The sequence below is a fragment of the Neovison vison genome, chromosome 6, assembly GCF_020171115.1.
Source record: "Neovison vison isolate M4711 chromosome 6, ASM_NN_V1, whole genome shotgun sequence".
Taxonomy (NCBI): domain Eukaryota; kingdom Metazoa; phylum Chordata; class Mammalia; order Carnivora; family Mustelidae; genus Neogale; species Neogale vison.
Window position 1 is genome coordinate 184,443,540 of NC_058096.1, and position 18,631 is coordinate 184,462,170.

An 18,631-nucleotide genomic window follows, 5' to 3' on the forward strand; every position below is an offset into this window, starting at 1 on the left:
GCATGTGCAGCTGCAGGGACTTGAGGAAAGCAGTCTGTACAGAAGGGTGTCAGGGGATTAGAAGGAGATTCTGCAATATGAGGAAATAGGAAGATCTTACAATCAAGGCATGAAATGATGAGAGTACAGGTGAGGATAGTGTACCAGGAGTGGAGGGGAAAGGACAACAGTGAGGGATGTTTCCAGGAGGAATCCTCAGGGCTACCGTTTAAGGTCCTGGGATGAAAGGAAGTGCGAGAGTGTGAAGTAGACGATCACTATGTCATTCATTCATTCATTCATTCTTTTTTTTTTTTTTTTTAAAGATTTTATTTATTTATTTGACAGAGAAAGAGATCACAAATAGGCAGAGAGGCAGGCAGAGGGAGAGGGGAAAGCAGGCTCCCCACTGAGCAGAGAGCCTGATGTGGGGCTCGATCTCAGGATCCTGAGATCATGACCTGAGCTGAAGGCAGAGGCTTAACCCACTGAGCCACCCAGGTGCCCCCATTCATTCTTAAAATAATGAAATTATAAATTTGATGCTGCAAGGTTCTGTTCTAAAACATGGGGCGCCAGGATGGCTCGGCTGGTTAAGCGTCTGCCTTGAGCTCAAGTCACGATCCCAGGGTCCTGGGATCGAGTTCCAAGTCAGGCTCTCTGCTTATCAGGGAGTCTGCTTCTCCCTCTGCCCTCTCCCTCTGTGCTTGCTCTCTCAAATAAATAAATAAAATCTTTTTTAAAAAAAAATCAATAAAACAGAAGTCCCTGCTCTTTTGAAATGTATTTTCTAGTGTTAATTGTGTTAAAATTTTAGTGGCAACAGTTTTGGCACCTTGCAATGTCATTATCTAGCTCGTGATTCTTTTATCCTGTTTAAAAGTCAAGTGGGAAATGTCGATGAAAGCACATCCAGGATCTTCAGGAAAGTGATATACAGTATTTTTATGTTTGGGGACTGTAAAGATAAGAATGCAACTGTTAAACTGAGAATGCTGTGTTTTACTGATCAAAGGAAGTGACAATACTCTAGATTTAGTAGTAATTTGCCTTAAGAGTCAGTACATTTCAGGGAATGTCCTGAAGTTCGGGACACCTAGGGAATTGTTGAGTTGTCCAAGGTTTCTTTTGGAGGCTTTTGTTGGGATTAAAATTGGGTTCATTTAACAACCAGGAGGAAGTAATTAGATTCAAGGAGAGTTTAGTACTTGATGGCTTTTTTCCCAGTGATTTTGTCAGCTTATTTTTGAGTGAGTGCTGTGATATTTTAGTTTTCAGTCTTGTGTTTTCTTCAGTTCTTTAAGGTGCAAACACTTAAGTTAGTACCAGATAATTGTTTAACAAAAAATGTTGACATAAAAAATAAAGAAGTTTAAAAACCAGAATATAATTTTTTCATGGTGTTTTGAAAGCTTAAATTAGAAGAATATTTTATAATTAAAACTGTGGTGGATTTAAATATTCATTTCATGAGGAAAAGTTTCCTCTTATTTGCTTAATGTACTTAGTTGTGTTTTATACTGTTTTTATAGTAACCACAATTAATTAGCTATAGAAGTAGAGCATAAGATTTATTCATAATTCATAATGGAAGAAATAAAGAGCTTTGGGCTTTATAGGACTGATAAGATTTCATGCAATAAAAGAATGTTAAAAATATTTTAAAATCATGGTTAAGATTTTGACCTGCTACAAATGTATTACCTTGCAATATCTGAATTTTTCAGTTTAAGATAATCAGATGTGTTTTTTTTTTTCAAGAATGATTTCTTTTTTTTTTTTTAATCGTCTTTAGGTAAAAGTGCAGTTTTAAAATGTCTACTGGATGTTCACAAAATTTTTCAGGAAAACGACCCCGCTTATATTCTGAATGATCTCTACATCTCAGACTACTGTGTGTGGATTCAGAAAGCCAAGTAAGTTTTGAGTTACTTATGAATTTTACATGCTCATATTTCTGGAATGCCTCTTGACCCAGGAGGAAGCAAATGAAGTAGCCTGGGAGGTAAGTTGTAATGAAAAAGAAACCCCATCTAGCTACCAAACATTTTAAAGAAGATCAACATGGGGAGCTTTGCAAATTTGCTTCAGGAGGAGGTACAGATGGTGAAAAGTTAATTTTATTGGGAAACATGGTTCTAGCCTAGAAAACAGGCATGCAGACAGAGGGTTGTGAGTATTCATTGCTGTGTTTTTGGCTATCCAATATGAAATCTCAAGGTTCCATCCTTGAGTATCCAAACTTGTGCCTGCAGATTACTTACAGTGGGGGATGTGAGTGAGTGTGTGTGTATGTATGTGTGTGCATGTGGGCATCTCTGCAAACTTCACGGGACACAGACCTAATCAGCTGTCATCCCATTGGCTAACTGCTAGCTTACAGAATCTATTCTTCAGAGTATAAAAAAAGACAACATTCAAAGCTTCATGACATGATTCTTGGTAACTAACACACGCATCTAAGGGACCGAATACTCACCAATGTGGTATAGGTAAGGTTTGCCCAAAGTATTTACCATCGCCTCCTCTGTCAGGGAACCCTATGGAGTTTAAAAAGGCAGTGAACTTTCATTTTGTGAAGAGGTTCAACAGCTCTGCCCACATTATCCATTTCGGTAGCAGAAAACGATTCATTGAGAGCACACAAATAGAGCTCCGGATGTCGGTGTCTCTTAGGTGCTCTGGAAAATGATGGCACGGTGTCATTCTGGACTTAGAAGAGCAACAGTCGTGGTCATTGTCGCATTGCTGCGATTGGTCAGTGAGTGCATTAGTTTACCTCTAGTGCCTGTTCTGAGTGAGCCACTGTGTAGAATTTATTTTTGTTTTCTGTTGGGAAGCAATTACATACAGAGTGAAATAAGACACAACTTAGGGCTCTGTGTGTTGTATGGAGGAACCAGTGGTCTGCTCACATAATGCCTACCACCATGCAGCAGGTGGCAGCGGTGTTTGTGGTGGTAATCTCTGTGTCGCCAGATGGAAAACTGCATCTTTAACCCCTGAGGTCATCATGGCACGTCATCAATTCATTTCATCCTCCTGCTAATTGAGCTTATCAAGTACCCTGCTGCCATTTCCTGTTGTTTTCATAATAAAATTAAATTGAAATAGACTATTTGTATGGGTTTTTCTTGTTCCCTTCAGGGTGAGGATTTTATAAACATGTAATGAGCATTGAGGTTTGTGTGAGGATCCCATTTCTGTGAGCACCTCTTTTCTCTGTGGCATTCCTTATTAACTAGAGAGAAGATCGTGTTGCATTAAAGTGGAAGGGTGTGTGTCCTCGTGTCTTTGTGGGGATTAGCACACCTCCTTGCACATAAAATCCTTTTTCCCTTGGTTTTAAGTGGCAGGAAATGAAATGCAATTCCTAGGTCCCTAATAATTGTTATAATAACAGTCGTTTTTTTCAAAGAGATGTAGTGTATTAGGAAGTGAGACAGGACAGGGAAACCAGCAAGAACTCTTCTAATTACTTTAGAAAAATTGTTTCGACTTTACCGATTTGTTCACAACTTTCTTTTCCCTAAATAGGCTATCTTATTTTCGTTTTGTGTGTTATATTTTAACTGTGGTGGAGCCTGGCTATTTTTTTCTGTCCTTGAAATAACATATTTGTTCATTTCCCTGAATTTTATTAAATTTTCTAATTTAATTTTTAATTTTTCAAACACAACACATTTGAGCTTTCCAGTATCATGTTTACCAAACTGTCTTGGTTGTAAATTAATTATACAGCAGTGAATGTTCTTGATTTTCATTATGAATTTCTTCCTCACGTTTCACCTGGTGTCTTTCTTTCCCAGTTAGTTTATCAGTGAAATCTAGCTTCTTATTTTTATGTTTTCAAATAGTTCTGTATTTTCCTTCATCTCTACTTGATGTTTTTTATTAGAATAATAAAGACCAAAATTGTATTTAAAATAGCAGACAAGTACTAAATTATAATGAGCACGAAACAGCGTTTCCTTTTTACAGTCAGACGTTCACTTGAGCAAAAATTTGCTGGAATGTGGATAGCAAAGTCATTCTTACTTTGAGTTAATGAAATTCAGGCTATAGTTAAATCCCAAGTTGTACTCTATACTGTGTAGTTATTTTTCCTTGTGATACCGGTGTCTCATAGAACATATTCGCAGATTTTCAAAATGGAAGGTCCTGTATTCTTATTCTGAGTGACAGATGGCAAATTATTTCTCTGGAGAGAAACGCTCCCTGCCATCCTTCACTGTAAGCTTCCCTGGAAATTTCGAGTGTGGTGGTCAGGGCCGCAGATGCTCCCTGGGTGGCCGCCGGAGAAAGGGATTTGCTTGAGGTCATGTAGCCTCTAAGAGGTAGGTGTGTGACAGTCTCCGGGTTTCTGGGTCTGGATTTTATGTTTTCCCAGACAGGCCACCTAGACCACCAGTTTTCTTTACCCATGCCATGTGGGAAAACACACACACACACACACACACACAGAAAGAAAGAAAGAAAAGAAAAGAAAAAAGCCCTTCCTTTAGGGAGCTTTTTCTATAGGAAGAAGAATTAATGACTCACTCATCTTCCTCCTGGATGTTCCCATAGCACTTGGTTTAAGAACATATGGGCACATCTCATGTCTGCCTCTTTTGTAATAATTGAAGTGCTTAATCTCTTTCCCCCTCTGAAGTTTTGGGTCCCTGTGAATAAGCACCTGTGTGGCCCCATCACAGTCCCTTAGGAACACAGTTTTCATTAAATTCAAAGTTACCTAGTAGAGCCAACTGAAAGAGCATTTTTCATCATTGAAAACAAACAAACATAGCACTTTAAAAACTATGCATTGGCTCTTACTTTTTTTTTTCCTCTTATTTTAATTGACATTTTCAGCTACATTCAGTAGATTTTGCCCTTCCCTGATTTCTTTCCCGGTGAGCTGCACTTACCAGTAACAGAGATAGTTCGGACCCTCTGAAAGTTCACAACCTTTTATGTAAGTGGGGAGAGAAAAGCATGAGCTGTAAAATAGGTTCCATGTTTTCCTCCCATCGGCTGTAAGACTTTAGAAGTCACTTCATCTCTTTATTCAGTGCAGCCCACATTAGTATTTTAATGTTTCCTCTACTTGTTTTCCAGTGCATTTTTTAAACCAGTGAAAATAATACTGCACTTAATCATTCTGTAACTTGTCTTATCCTTGTAATAGCACCCTGGAAATCATTTTCCTTTATAACATAGTATCTATAGCATAGCATTTTTTAAAAAAATAACTAATATTTTTCTCATTATAAAAGAAGTATCTGCCCACTGAAGAAAATTTGAGACCTTGTGGTTTTAATGCATTGTGTATTTTGAAACACGAGAGATCAAATAGGGAATGACATTGTTTTTTGCTACATGGAAAAATTTTGGTTGTTTCTTTTTAAAAAAATGAAAATTAAAATCTAAAATACTGGCTGTCTTTAGTCTAAGTTTGAGCTAGTCATGAAGGTGTTAAATCACACCTTTTCTCCTTCGTACAGTTTTTTAAAGGTAGTAGGTTATAGGGAAAAGAACAAAAATGTCTTTGATGTGCTTAGCCATTTTACGTTGAACTGATAGTTTACCCTGATTAATACATTGGGTGCATTTATTATTTTCACTGCTTTTTAGCGTATTTTGCTCCACTCAGTCTTAGTTTGTGGTCCTTTGGATACAGAGGTGCAAAGTCAGTGGAGGGAAGCCATTCTATCACTGAATAATTCTAATTTGATAAATCCTGCACCTTAGTTTCCTCAGTTGTGAGTGACCATAAAGCCATTTCAGCTCTGGAATCTTAAAGTTTTAGAAAACTTGGGACCTCATCTTTGCTTTATACTGTTTCTGTTGCTTTCTCTGTGTATGTGCTTTTGTAGAGGAAAGGGTCATGTGCCTGGGAACAGCATAAATCTCTTCCATTGGGCCCTCTCTTTTTCCTGACTTCTCTGCCAAAAGTCGTGGGTGTGGCAGTAACTCAGGTGCCAAGGTAGAACATCAGCATTGAGTGTAGAAGCATAATTATTTACGTCTTCAACCACTGACTGTGAAGCCTTACGCTATGTGCTAGGTACTGAGATGGGTGATAGGGACACTCAGGTGGGCGGGAGACACCCCATGTTCCAGCTGCTCTTGTAGGGGGGAGTACAGATGGAAGGGGAGCACAGTGCTGTAGCCTGGGAGCGGCTGCAGTAGGGAAGCGTGGATGCTGTGGAGGCACTTAGGAAACCACACTTCTGGCCTTGGGATAGAGGAAACAGCTTCTGGAACGAACAGTTGAAGCTGAGAGTTAAAAGAGGAGTTAAGAGTTGGTCAGATGCAGATGGGAAAGCAGGAGCAAAGTGTCTTTCACAGTAGGGACAGAAGCATAAGGTTCTTTTAAAGAGTTCAAGAGCTCAGGATGGATGGATCATAGGTATAGGCATGGAAGAAAGAAATGAGGCCAAGGAGTTTATGTAGAGCTTTGGCCACTTAAAGATGGTTGGCCTTCTGTCTGGAAGAGTATGGAGCAACTGAAGAGGTTAAGCCGTGCAGTTTCTGGGTGAGTGATGTGATGAGATTCAGATTCTGTGAAGAGCCAACAGGTCCCCTTACAGGGAATGAATTGAGTGGGGCAGAGCTCAGACTTAACCCAGAAAGCCTCACCAGCTTGCAGGTGATGCGGGCAGAAGGCTTAGACTGAGCCAGCGGGGTGAGCAGAGAAGGAGACTGGTCAGATTTGAGGGGCTCATGGGCCAGAACTTAGTAATGACAGGATGTCAAGGAGAGTGAGAAGGGGAAACGTCAAAGAGGAGATCCACATTTTGACTTGGCCAGTTAACATACTTGGTGAAAGTACACAAGAGTGGAGAGAGGGCATAGGTTGGAAGAGAAGACAGAGGGAGGGAAGATGAGTTTTAGAAATGTCAATTTGGGGTCTCTAAGGAATGTCCATAAAGAAGTAGTCAGGAACATTTGGATCACAGCTGGAAAAGATGTATGGAAGAGAGTTTGGACGAAGAAGGGAAATAAATTAATAGCAAAACATAAGCAATGGTATCTGGTTGCATAGTACTGTTATACATATGAATATCGGAATAATTGGGAATGGATGCATTCCATGCTGGGACAAAACCATCATGCAGAGGAGTAGAAGAATGAAACATGTAAGCATCATGATGAACAGATTTCCTGGTTGTAGCTGTGGAGTGTTGGGGGTGGTGAGAATGGGTGTGAGGCTTTTTTCATTTAGATAAGTTTTATCTATCCTTGTAGTATCCCTTTATTATGAATAAGAGAGAGTTCACAGTTAGCTTGGGGTCATGATGTTTTGGTAAGAGGACCACATATTTCTCCATTTGGGTACACAAAGCAAATGCACTCGGACTTTTATAGTAAAAAATAGGAGATTAATTAGGAGGTTATAGGTCATCTTCTGGAAGCCAGGATTGGGGAGGGCAGCTGGGCCTCATGAGCTCAAGTCCTGAAGAAGTGAAGCAGTCAGCTTTTATGTCTGGTGACATGTGGTCACTCGTGTTGCTCCTTCCTGCAAGTCCCTGCCACCCTTCTCTCCTGATGCATGTGGAGAGTTTCTTGCTGTCTTGTAGCTGAGTTCACGTGCACCTGGTTTCAGGAGAGAGAAACTCTGAAACCCCTTGCTTGTAATTCCCAGAGGAAGAATGTGATTGACCTGGCCATAGGTCCATGTCTTTTCCTGGTCCAGTTGCCTCGATCCCAGTGGGGATGCTAAGGTGGCACACACATGGTGCCAGGGCCCACTCTGTCACGAGTGAGTGGCCTTCTCAGAGAAGGGGACATGGAGGGCATGCAGGTACCTTAAGAGGTCACTGCTGTAATTCTGTGATGCTATTTTGAGCCATAGCTGAGGAAGAACCTTGACACTGCTACCATTCCTCATGGCACCGATACTCAGAGTAAAGACACAGTACTGAAGGTGATTTCAGGTGTACCAGATAATAAAACCACCTAGAGGGCTAGGTTTTACTTTTGTATGAGAAATTGCTTCTGCAATAAATGGCAAAACGTTCAAGCGTTACATTAGCTGCTAATGATTAGCATATAGAAATTTCAAGAAACAATTGTGCATAATTTCAAGCAAGTTAAACCTCTCTTGAATTGAAATCATTCTTGGTAAGGTGCTTATTCTGGCATGTCAAGTTGCTCTTTGGTTTTACTGTTTATTTTTAATTAAATCCACAAATTCATCCTGGATGGGAGTGGGTTTTATCTCCCTAAGAAAAGATTAGTGCATGCCAATATTCATTCATTTGTATCCCTTCCGTGGGGTTTCATATAGAAAGGATTTACTTAATGGTTCTTTACCTTTATCACCAGTAGTTCAGCAGTGCCCACTGGGGACCGCTGCTCTTCATTAGGCTTCTCTTACAAGAAATGTGCCAATAAATCATAGGATTATGAATGTTCCCACAGATTTCAGGCTAAAATAACTCTTTGTAAAGATGTGAATGCTCCCTGTAACTATGTATTGAGAAAACTAGCAAAAGAATTCTGTATCTGAATGTTAAAATTTCGTGGGGGGTTTTTATTGTGTGTGTGTGGTTTTTTTTGTTTTTTGGCTTATTATGTTTTCTTTATTTGTGATTTTCCTCCTACTGTTTTTTTGAAGGTAAGCTTTTTATTTTAGAATAGTTTTATTATTTCTAAAAAAAAAAAGAAAATGATGAACGTGGTACAGAATTCCCAAATAACCCACACGCAGTTCTCCTGTGATTAACATCTTACATTGGTAGGTGTATTTGTCACCATTAACGAGCCATTATTGATATGTTATTATAAACAAAAGCCCATAGTTTATTTAGGTTTTCCTAGTTTTTACCTAACAGCTTTTACTATTCCAGGATAGCATGTTTTGTTTTGTTTTTACTAAGAACTAGAACTCAGTAATGTTCAGTGTCTTGCACATTTTTTGATTATCCAAGAGTTTGAAAGGTATTGAAGGGTAGTGAACTATTACTGAGATGATGAGCTCCCTCTGGAGCTTGATACATACAGATACTCGAATCGTCAAGAATCCAGACCTTGACAACAAAAGGTTTGGCATATTTGAGAATTTTTAGAAATTTGGAAACTTAATTCATGTATCATTTTTACTTGTACTTGTGCTGTGGCCATCATGATTATGATATTTTAATAAAAAAAAAAAAAACCAGAAGTGTGTAAATACAGTTGGCAAGGCTTTATATTTTTCCATTAATTTTCTTAAGGTAGAGATTAGAAGAGAAAGCATACCTGTGAGTTCTGGTAAAAAAAAAAGATGGAAAGTTTCAGAGGTGAAATAGGCAGGTCCTGAACTGGAAAACGCATTGCATATATGGTACAAGGAGGTCTGCCTGCATCAAGCCCATTCTGGAGCTGTGATTGGGTATTGGTGTTAGGTTTGTCTCTGTCCTTACTCATTTTTGGTCCCGGATACTTGGCTCTAGTCTTCTCAGATCCTTGGTTTTGGCTTGCTGGAGCCAGGGCTTTATAGATTAGCTACTATGCGAGCAGACTGGTACTTTCCTTTGCCTCCTTGTTTGGAGGCGTGTTCACCCACCAGGGGTCTTTGGAGGATGCTCACAGGATCAGGTGAGTTTGGGTGGGCTTGATGTAGTCTGGTTTTGTAAACCAGTACTCTCTGCTTCATGTAGAATTTTCAGTGCTCGGATTGTCTTCATGTCTCATTCAGAGAAGAGGCTTACATTGATTAATGGGGCGTACGTGTGGTTATCACACTTGGAAAGTGCTCTGTTTAAGGAGAGCTTTGTCAAGAGCGTCCTTTGAATGGAGTCACAAGAAAGCTTTTAAAAAAAAACTGTCAACTTCAAGTACAATTTCCTTTTTCTTCTGTGTATTATGATTGAAACCCAATCCTTGTTATAACATAATTATCCCCACCGAAGCCAGCAGGGAGTCGCTGCCTTAATGTAAGGGGTGTGAAGTCCCCTAAATAAACAGAGGATTAATTACACTCACAGCATGTTGTGAAGGTGATGAGATTGATTGTGATCATTTGACTTGTCCCATTTCCTGCTCTGACTACTTTTCTGAATAAATAGAAGCTGGGAAAATAATAAATAGAGCTTACAGGGTGTGTTGTCGGGACTGGGGTGGGGGACAGGCCTGCTTGAGGTATGGTTCCAGATTTTAAGTGATACATGATATTTATTTTAGATAGTTTTATCAGTGATTATTCGCTTACTATTCTCAATTTAAACAGCTTTCTAGGAAATGGTTTTTATCTTAAAAAAAATAGTAACAGAATGTTGAAAGAATTTGACAGACTGTATTTTAAATCGGTGGATGTCAACAAATTTCTGATTCATTTTTAAATGTTTTTACTTAGTGTGGCCTTTTGAGAGGTTTAAACTGAAGAAAATGGTAGCTGTTAAGTGTATTTTCTTTTCCTTATAGAAGCTCTGTGCTTTGCTTAAAGTTAATGATTAATTGGTACTGTCATAAAGCACATCATGTTTTCTGTTTTCATTTTTTTTTAAAGATTTTATTTACTTATTTGAGAGAAAGAGTGAGAGGGAGAGAGCGTTAGTGCGTGAGGGGCAGAGGGGGAAGCAGGCTCCCCAATGAGCAGGGAGCCCAATGCGGCTTGATCCTGGGACTCCAAGATCATAACCTGAGCCGAATGCAGAGGCTTAATCCACTGAGCCATTCAGCACCCCTTATGTTTTTATTTTATGTTTCTCTTACTTCCTTTTCCTGGAGAGTTTTATAATGTAAAATTGTGATTTCAATTTTTACATTCATTCTCCAAATCTTTTATTGCATTGGCCTCCAAAGTGAATTGCACTTACCCCATGGAGCACAGAGAACCATCTTCTTGTAGTGGAGGGAGACTGTAATAGGCATATCTGTTTGTTTTAAAAGGAAGAAATTAAAGTCATTAGTATTTAACATACAATTGTTTGCAAAAATCATGTTTGATGGCTACCAAACATTTTTTAGTGATAGGATACTTGATCAGAAGTTTGGAGGAACAACCATCCTTATTTCCAAAGAGAAGCACATATGTTTCTTCTGAATGATGGCAAAGGAGGAGGTGTCTTGCCTAGGCACATGGGAGTTGGGCTTTAGGAACTCTAGTTGGTCTGTGCCAGCTGCTTGAACTGAGTTGAAGGCATAGAAACCCATGTGCTGGAGCTTTAGATGTGTGTGCCCACGGTGAAGTGCTCACTCCCTGTTTCAGTTGTCTTTTCTGTTTGCCCAGTGAAGAAAAGGAAGCCTAACTTCTCATCGCAGGGCCTTTGTCAGGATGGCAACAGGTACTTTCCTGAGCACAAACAACTGGGCCTTATGCAGTCTTTGCTTTGGGGATTCTTGTATTAATTTAAAACAGTGAAGAACAGAAACCCAGCTGTCATTTTGAGGTTAAAAAAGAATGAAATTTGAAATAATCATGTGTCTAGGAGTGGGGTGTGGTAGAGGTTTATTCTTAAGACATATGATTCCATAAGGAATGATTTTGTGCTTTGGTTGTTAATTACTGACTCAGGGACAGAGGACTCAGAGAAGTCTGGACTGTGAATGTTCTAAAGGGCAAAGGTCATGTTCAACTTGGTACCCTAGCACCTTAGTCAAATGCATGCTGCTTATTAATGACACTCAGTAAATGGTCATTGGGCTGAAAATTTCTGTTCTAATTCAGTTAAAAGCTTCAGTGAAAAGAAGCAGCTTTACCTTCTCTTTACACAATACTAAACCTGTCTCTTCTAGGACCTGCAGTGTGTGTCCTATTTTTCATATCCTAGCATAAAACAAGGATATATGCTCTTTACTTACAGAGATGTTATGTATGGGGATAAATGATAAAGGAAATCTGTAACTTCATGCTTGTTTACTTTAGGTTGGAATTCAGAATGAGTTGAAGGTTATAAGAGAGAGCGTGTGGGTGTTTGGATGGGCAGTTTGGATGGGTGGATGTTTAAATCTGTATGCCACCTGTTTGTTGGTGTGCAGCATTGGCTCAGAGTGTGTTGTTGGGAAAGTCATAAATCATCCCTGAGGAGTCGGGCTCAAGGGATCTCTGCCATCCCAGGATCTGTACCCACCTGTTGTCCCTGAGTCTGGAGACAGTGTGTAAGCTGGTTGAGAAGGAAGAAGGTATTTCAACTGTCAGTTCCAAGATGTTCCCCAGACTGTCATCCCCAATTACACACATGACCAGGAGACATGTTGAGTGATCTGTGACATGACTTAAGGAAACAGGCACAGCCATTTGATTTATTCCTTTTTCTCATGGGGAGATACACCTATGAAAAAAGTTTTGTAGATCATACCACATCTATCTGAAATATTTATAAGTCTTTGTTAACTATCCATACCTTATTTATAATTATCAGTTATTTAATTATTAAATATAATTATTTATAATTATAAATGTTTCCCTTCTGTGTGGCTCATTTGTTTTAAATGTGGTTAGAGTCCAATTGAACCCCACATTTATTGAGCACCTGCTTGGCCGGCATTGTACTCTGTACTGGAGGTAAGATCAAGGTCAAGATTTCTTCATCAAGGAGCCCACTGTCCAGGGGGTTTAGTGATGTTCTGCTGTCATGAAAAATCATAACCGGAAAGCTAGATGGGAAAAAGCAGTATGTATAAAGCTGTGTGAGCTGAAGTGGTGCAGTCACACTAAAACATAGGTTCACAGAGCAAAAATCCCAGAAGGAAGCTTATTCATGCTGGTAAAAGATTATCTTTATTCATGGGCACCTTTTCTGTTTTATACTTACTAGTAAACATATATTTTTTTCTTCCAGATGTACATTTTAAGAAATTACAGAGGTAATAAAAATGCTTGTTAAATATTTTTTTTCATCAAGTGTAACAGAATATTAGAGAACTAAATTAAGTAGTGGCACCTGGGTGGCTCAGTCGGTTGAGCATCTGACCCGTGATTTCAGCTCAGGTCATGATCTCACTGGTTGTGGAATTGAGCTCTACGTTGAACACGCTACGTTGAACAGGTTCCCTGTTCAGTAGGGAGTATATGTAGGATTCTGTCTCTTCCTCTCTATCTCCCGCCTCTGGCACATGTGCATGTGTGTGCTCTCTCTCTGTCTCTTGAATAAATCTGGGGGAAAAAAAAAAGAAAAGAACTAAATAAAGTAAAAAGTGCAGTGGTCTGCATGCAAGGCTCAACTAAATAAAGGAATGAAAAAAGAAAGCCCTTGTGCCCTGAGTGACATGAAATAAACAGAATAATTAGATAATCCATCAGTGCTGGTTTGCGATCTCGCAGATATGAACTTTGCATTTAACTCAAGTGGTAATTTGACATTATTTCAAATGTGGAGTTTCTCTCAGTGTTTTTATGCTCCATTTTATTATTTATATGAACTTGCACAGCAGGAAAACGACCACCATTAGAAGTCTACTGTGCATCTGTTCTTAGTCTTATAAGAACATGTCAAGGAATAGAATACACTTCTATTATAACATATTTGCCCTTTGTTTAATTATACTTTTGTTAGTCTTGCAGTGGATATGTTACATCATAGATCTAAAATTCTGTGGTGGTCTTTAAAAGACAAGAGTGCTGTGTGAAAGTGATGTCTGCTTTGACCACCTTATTTTCTCCAGACTTGTTTTGCCTATAACCCCAAGCCACATACATACCCAGAATTCTTCTTTGGGGATGTCATTTTTTGATATCCTACTAGAACCCAGAGATGTTCTTTGGAGCAAAGAATAAAATACCTTTGCACGTGTAGTATTAAGTATCCTCGTGTCATTTCAAGTAAGCTCACCAGCCAATTTAGATTTTATTTCTATCCTTGGAGTATCCTAATGATTCAGGAAAACAAGGGTTTAGTTCTTACTGGGAGAAATTGCCTTCATTTTCTACTTGATATTTTAAATTACAGTTGTCAGCATATGTCCTATATTCTTGTTTTAATGGACACAGCAGTTAAAAGGATTTCGCTTATGAGCTGTGTAAGCTAAAGCTATCTGAATAGAACTATTGGCAAAGGCTCTCCACTCTATTAAATAGTGGATTAATTATAAGAACCAAGCTTTAAAAAACTGAAGAAGCTGCAAAGCTTGTGTTCTGAAGACAGCAGCACTACACGTATTTGTGTTTCAGAAGCTTTATTATAATCCATGATTTCAGGTAGAATTTCAAACCTAAAATGTTCAGAAGATATATACTGAGTTTATCTTACTGTATTATCAGAAAGATCCAGTCTTGCTCCAGGTTTGTAAGAGAATGTTTTGTTTTTGTTTTTAAATGAGAGTTACACGGATCTTCTCATCATCTGTGTAGGGCGGTGTAACATTGTTCCACGGATCATGTTGTTTTTTCAAGGATCCTCTACCAGTCTAAGATGGGCTCTCCCCCTGAGGCTTGGGAGTGAGAGAAGAGGCCATGAATCTACTTTGTTTCACATCTTTCAGGATCCGGTTATCCTGCTATCCTGCAGTGCTGGCCAGGGGGGTTGTGACTGCTTTAGGCCTGAATATCTTTTCTTCCAAACATTCATTCATTCATTCAATACATTGTTATGAGGTCCTACTATTTGCAGCATTCCCTGCCAAGTTTCTGAGCCTAGGATGGTAAGCAAAAAACAGACATGCCCCCCTCTTCGAGGAACTTACAGTCTAAGGGAAGAGAATTGTTAATCAAATAATCACCAGTCCAAAAAGTGAAATCCAAACCTTGAGAAGTGCTGCAAAAGAAAAGATGGGTGGCTGAAACAAAGAATGTGTGCGTGTATGGGAGGTGGGGTAGGAGAGGTCACGGCCCAGACTGTACGATCCCTTTTAGGTAGTGTTTGGAAGTGTAATGTTTCTCCTTGGAGCAGTGGTCAGCCAGAGAGAGAAGTGGGTCGTATGGTGGGGGAAGGTGCCTGGGATAGTAGTGTGAATTGCTTGCCGCCTGAGTGTAGTTTGCCTGGGGAAGTAGCATGAAACTCTAGCACGGTTCTGGGGAGAGAGGGAGAGGACAATGGAGAGCGTGATGCCTGGTTTATGGCCGCACAGCTGCATGGATGAAGAGCCCTAATCAGTGTAAAGTAATTCTCTCAATTTTCTGTTAGCTTTTCTTAGATTCCTCTGTATACAGAACTTAGCCTCTTTGTGGGTGAGCTTTACTTTAGTTCCTAATTCAGGGTAAGGGTTAGTTTTTTTCTTTGTCTACGTTATTGTTTATTTAAAGGAACTATTGGCTCAGATGTCTGTTGAAGGTTACCTTTTGTGTGCCTTTTTGTGTGTTGGTAGAGTTTAGTTATTTTTTTAAAATATTTTCTGATGATATATAAAGTAATACAGGAATATATAAAATATATATGTACACTCTAAAGAAGAATAAGAAACTGAACATGCATGTAGCCACCACTAACCTGAAGAAATAGATTACTAGGGACACCTGACTGCCTCAGTCAAAGGAGTATGTGACTCTTGATCTCGAGGTTATGAGTTCAAGTCCCATGTTGGGTGTAGAGATTACTAAAAAAAAAAAAATAAACTTTTTATTTATTTATTTGACACAGGGAGAGCACAAGCAGGGGGAGAAGCAGAGGGAGAGGAAGAAGAAGGCTCTCCAATGAGTAGGAACCCAATGTGGGGCTCCATCCCAGGACCTTGGGATCATGACCCGAGCTAAAGGAAGACACTTAATGGACTGAGCCATCCAGGTGCCCCTAAAATAAATAAGCTTTAAAAAAAAAAAAAAAAAAGAGTAGAGAAAAGAAATAGTTACCTGGAAGCTCCTATGGGACCAATCCCATTCATGCCCGCCCCCCAACCTTGTAACTACACCCTGAATTTTGTGTTAATCATTACCTTGCTTTTCCTTATGGTTTTACAATCTCTGGGTATACCCCAGGTTAGTTTTAGTTTTCCTTGCTTCTCAGCTATGTAAGTGGAATCCTATAGTGTGTGTGTTTTTCTATTACTTGCCTATTTCACATAACACTGTTTTCTTTTTCTTAGATTTATCCATGATGATGTACAGTGGTGTAGCTTATTTATTTTTTTTTCCCCTACTGTGTCCTTTCTCCTTGTCTGGATACATTGCAGTTTATTAATCCATTCTCTAGATGGTTTGTTCTGAATGGTTTCTTTCCCGTTTGGGTTGTTAGGAAAACACTGCTCTGATCATCTTTGTGCATTCTTCGTGGTGCACTTTTATATACTTTTTTAGTAAGCTCTGTACCTGAGAATCGAATGCTAGGAGTTAGGGGATGGTTGGCAGGGTGATGTCAAACTGTTTTCCGAAGTGGTGGTACCAATTTATTTTAATTTATTCACGCCCCCAGCAGTGTATAAGAACTTCCCTAGTTCAACCTTAATGCCAGTACTTGTTCGGATTTTAAGATTCGATAATCTGCAAGGGTGTTGAAAGAGTTCCTTTTGTCATTTCCATTTTCAGTTTTTTTGATAACTAATGAAGTTATCCGTTATCTTTTCATGTGTTTATGAGCCATTCGTGTTCCCTCTTCTGTAAGACGTCTGTCTCTGGTATTGCCTCTTGCTCATTAGTGCTTTCTTTCTCTTCTTGATTTTTAGGATTCTTCTGGTATTCTGGATACTAGTCGTTTATTGGTTAAATATGTTGCAAACATTTTCTCTCAGTTTGTAGTTTATCTTTTAGGTTCCTTGTAGTGCCTTCCTAAACAGAAGTTTTTAATTTTAATGTTGTAGAATTTATCAGTATGTTCCTTTAGAGGCATGCTTTTTGTTTCTCATTTAAGAAACTTTTTATGATATGGATGTCATAAAGATACTCTCATACAGTATCTTCTGAAATTTTTATTCTTTTGCATCTAGCATCTAAGCCTTTAGTCCACCTGGAACTGATTTGGTGTATTTTATGAGACAGGGGATCCAGTTTCATTTTTTCTCATATGGATCACCTTACCCCAGCTTCGTTTATTAAATAGTCCATCCTTGCCTCATGCATCCTGCAGTGTTCATTCTGCCGTCCATCAAGTTTACGTATATACGTGGATCTGTTTCTGGGTTGTCTGTTCAGTTCCACTGCTTGACTTGTCTGTCATGTGCAGATACCATACATTCTTAATTACTCTGGCTTTATATCTTAGAATCGGCTTGTCAAGTTCCATGAAAAACATTTTGATTAGAATTGCTTTGAGTCTGTTAATATGTTTGGGGAGACCGAAACACTGAGTCTGTTTCCATAACATGATATGACTCTGTATTTAAGTTGTCTTTGGTGTCTTTCAGTAAAATTTTATCATATTTTCCTTAAAATCTTTGTACATCTTTGGGATTATTGCTTTAGATTTTTTGTTGCTGTTGTAAATGATAATTTTTAAATGACTTCCAAACTGTTTAAGGCATATAGAAATGTTAATTTCACATTTTTATATTGATTTCATAATTGACTATTATGTATAAGTTCCCTTCAGTTTTCTATATAGGCCGTAGCAGTACACATAGTGACAGTTCGGTTTCTTCTTTTCCAATCTTTTTTTTTTTTTTTTTTAATAAAGATTTTCTTTATTCATGAGAAACAGAGGGAGAAAACAGGATCCCTTGGGACAGGGAGCCAGATGTGGGACTTGATCCCAGGACTTGGGGAGATGACCTGAGTCAAAGGCAGACACCCAACAGACTGAGCCACCCAGGCACCTTTTTTTCCCCAATCTTTATATTCTTTCTTTTTCTTTATTCTTCATCTTACAGTAGTGGCAACACTCTCCAGCACAATGCAGAATAGGTAATGGTGGTAATGTACTTCGCTATCTTGTTCTTTGTCTTTAAGAAAATGCTTTTGATGTTTGTTGCAGGCTTTTGTAAATGGCTTTTATCAAGTTAAGGAAAGTTCCCATTATTCTTACTTTCCAAAGAGTTTTTGATCCTAAATGGTCATTGAATTTCACTGCATATTCTCCCTCCTCTTTTGAGATGCATCTTAAGGTTTTTCTTCTTTAATTTGTTAATGTAATGGATGGTATTTATAAAATTTCTAACTTGGGCCTTGGATTCCTGGGATAAACCCATCTTGATTGTGATGTATTATTTAAATATGATTCTGGATTTGATTTGCTGACTGTGATTGTGTATTGTGCACACCAAGAAACATAGGGATGGAAAGAGAAGGAGGGCTGCGAGAGGAAGAAAGAAGATGGAAGGAAGAGAAAGAAATTAGGATCATAATTTTCCATTCTTGTACTCAGCTTTTTTGTTCTCTGAGATTATTTCTGTAAAAATTCACCAAAAAAGGCATCTTGACTTTTTTCTTTCTGAGAAGATTTCTAACTATTCAATCAAATTTTCCAGTTTTTTTAAGAACTGTTCTAGTTCGTTTCTTTTGAGTTGGTTTTGATAGGTTGTATTTTTCTAGAAATTTTTCCACTTCTTCCAAATTTTGAAAACTCTCTGACTTACAGTTATTCTTATTTTCTCTCACCTGTTTTCTCTATAGTAGCTGTACATTATTTTATTGTAATGATTGTATTATTGTCTTATTGTAATACTTGTGTTTGCACTCTTTTCTATTAATCTTGCAAGAGAGTGTATTTGATTAGTTTATTAAAGAACCAATAATTGTTCTTTTGATCTTCTAGTTTTGTTTGTCTTCTTTTGCATTACTTTTTGCCATTATCTATATCATTTTATTCCTCCTATTTTGGGGCATTTATTAGGCTATTATCCCCCTCTGACTTCTTATCTGGATGCTTAATTCCTTAAC

General features: G+C 38.5%; 1 protein-coding gene across 1 annotated transcript in view; it reads left to right on the forward strand.

Annotated features, from left to right (window-relative positions):
• The window catches only part of SHQ1 (SHQ1, H/ACA ribonucleoprotein assembly factor), a 102,371-nt gene that overhangs the window by 58,038 nt on the left and 25,702 nt on the right, over nt 1–18,631 (forward strand). Inside the window, exon 10 of the mRNA XM_044253154.1 lies at nt 1,775–1,895. Coding sequence (XP_044109089.1) covers nt 1,775–1,895 — 121 coding nt within the window. The remainder of the gene's footprint in view (nt 1–1,774; nt 1,896–18,631) is intronic.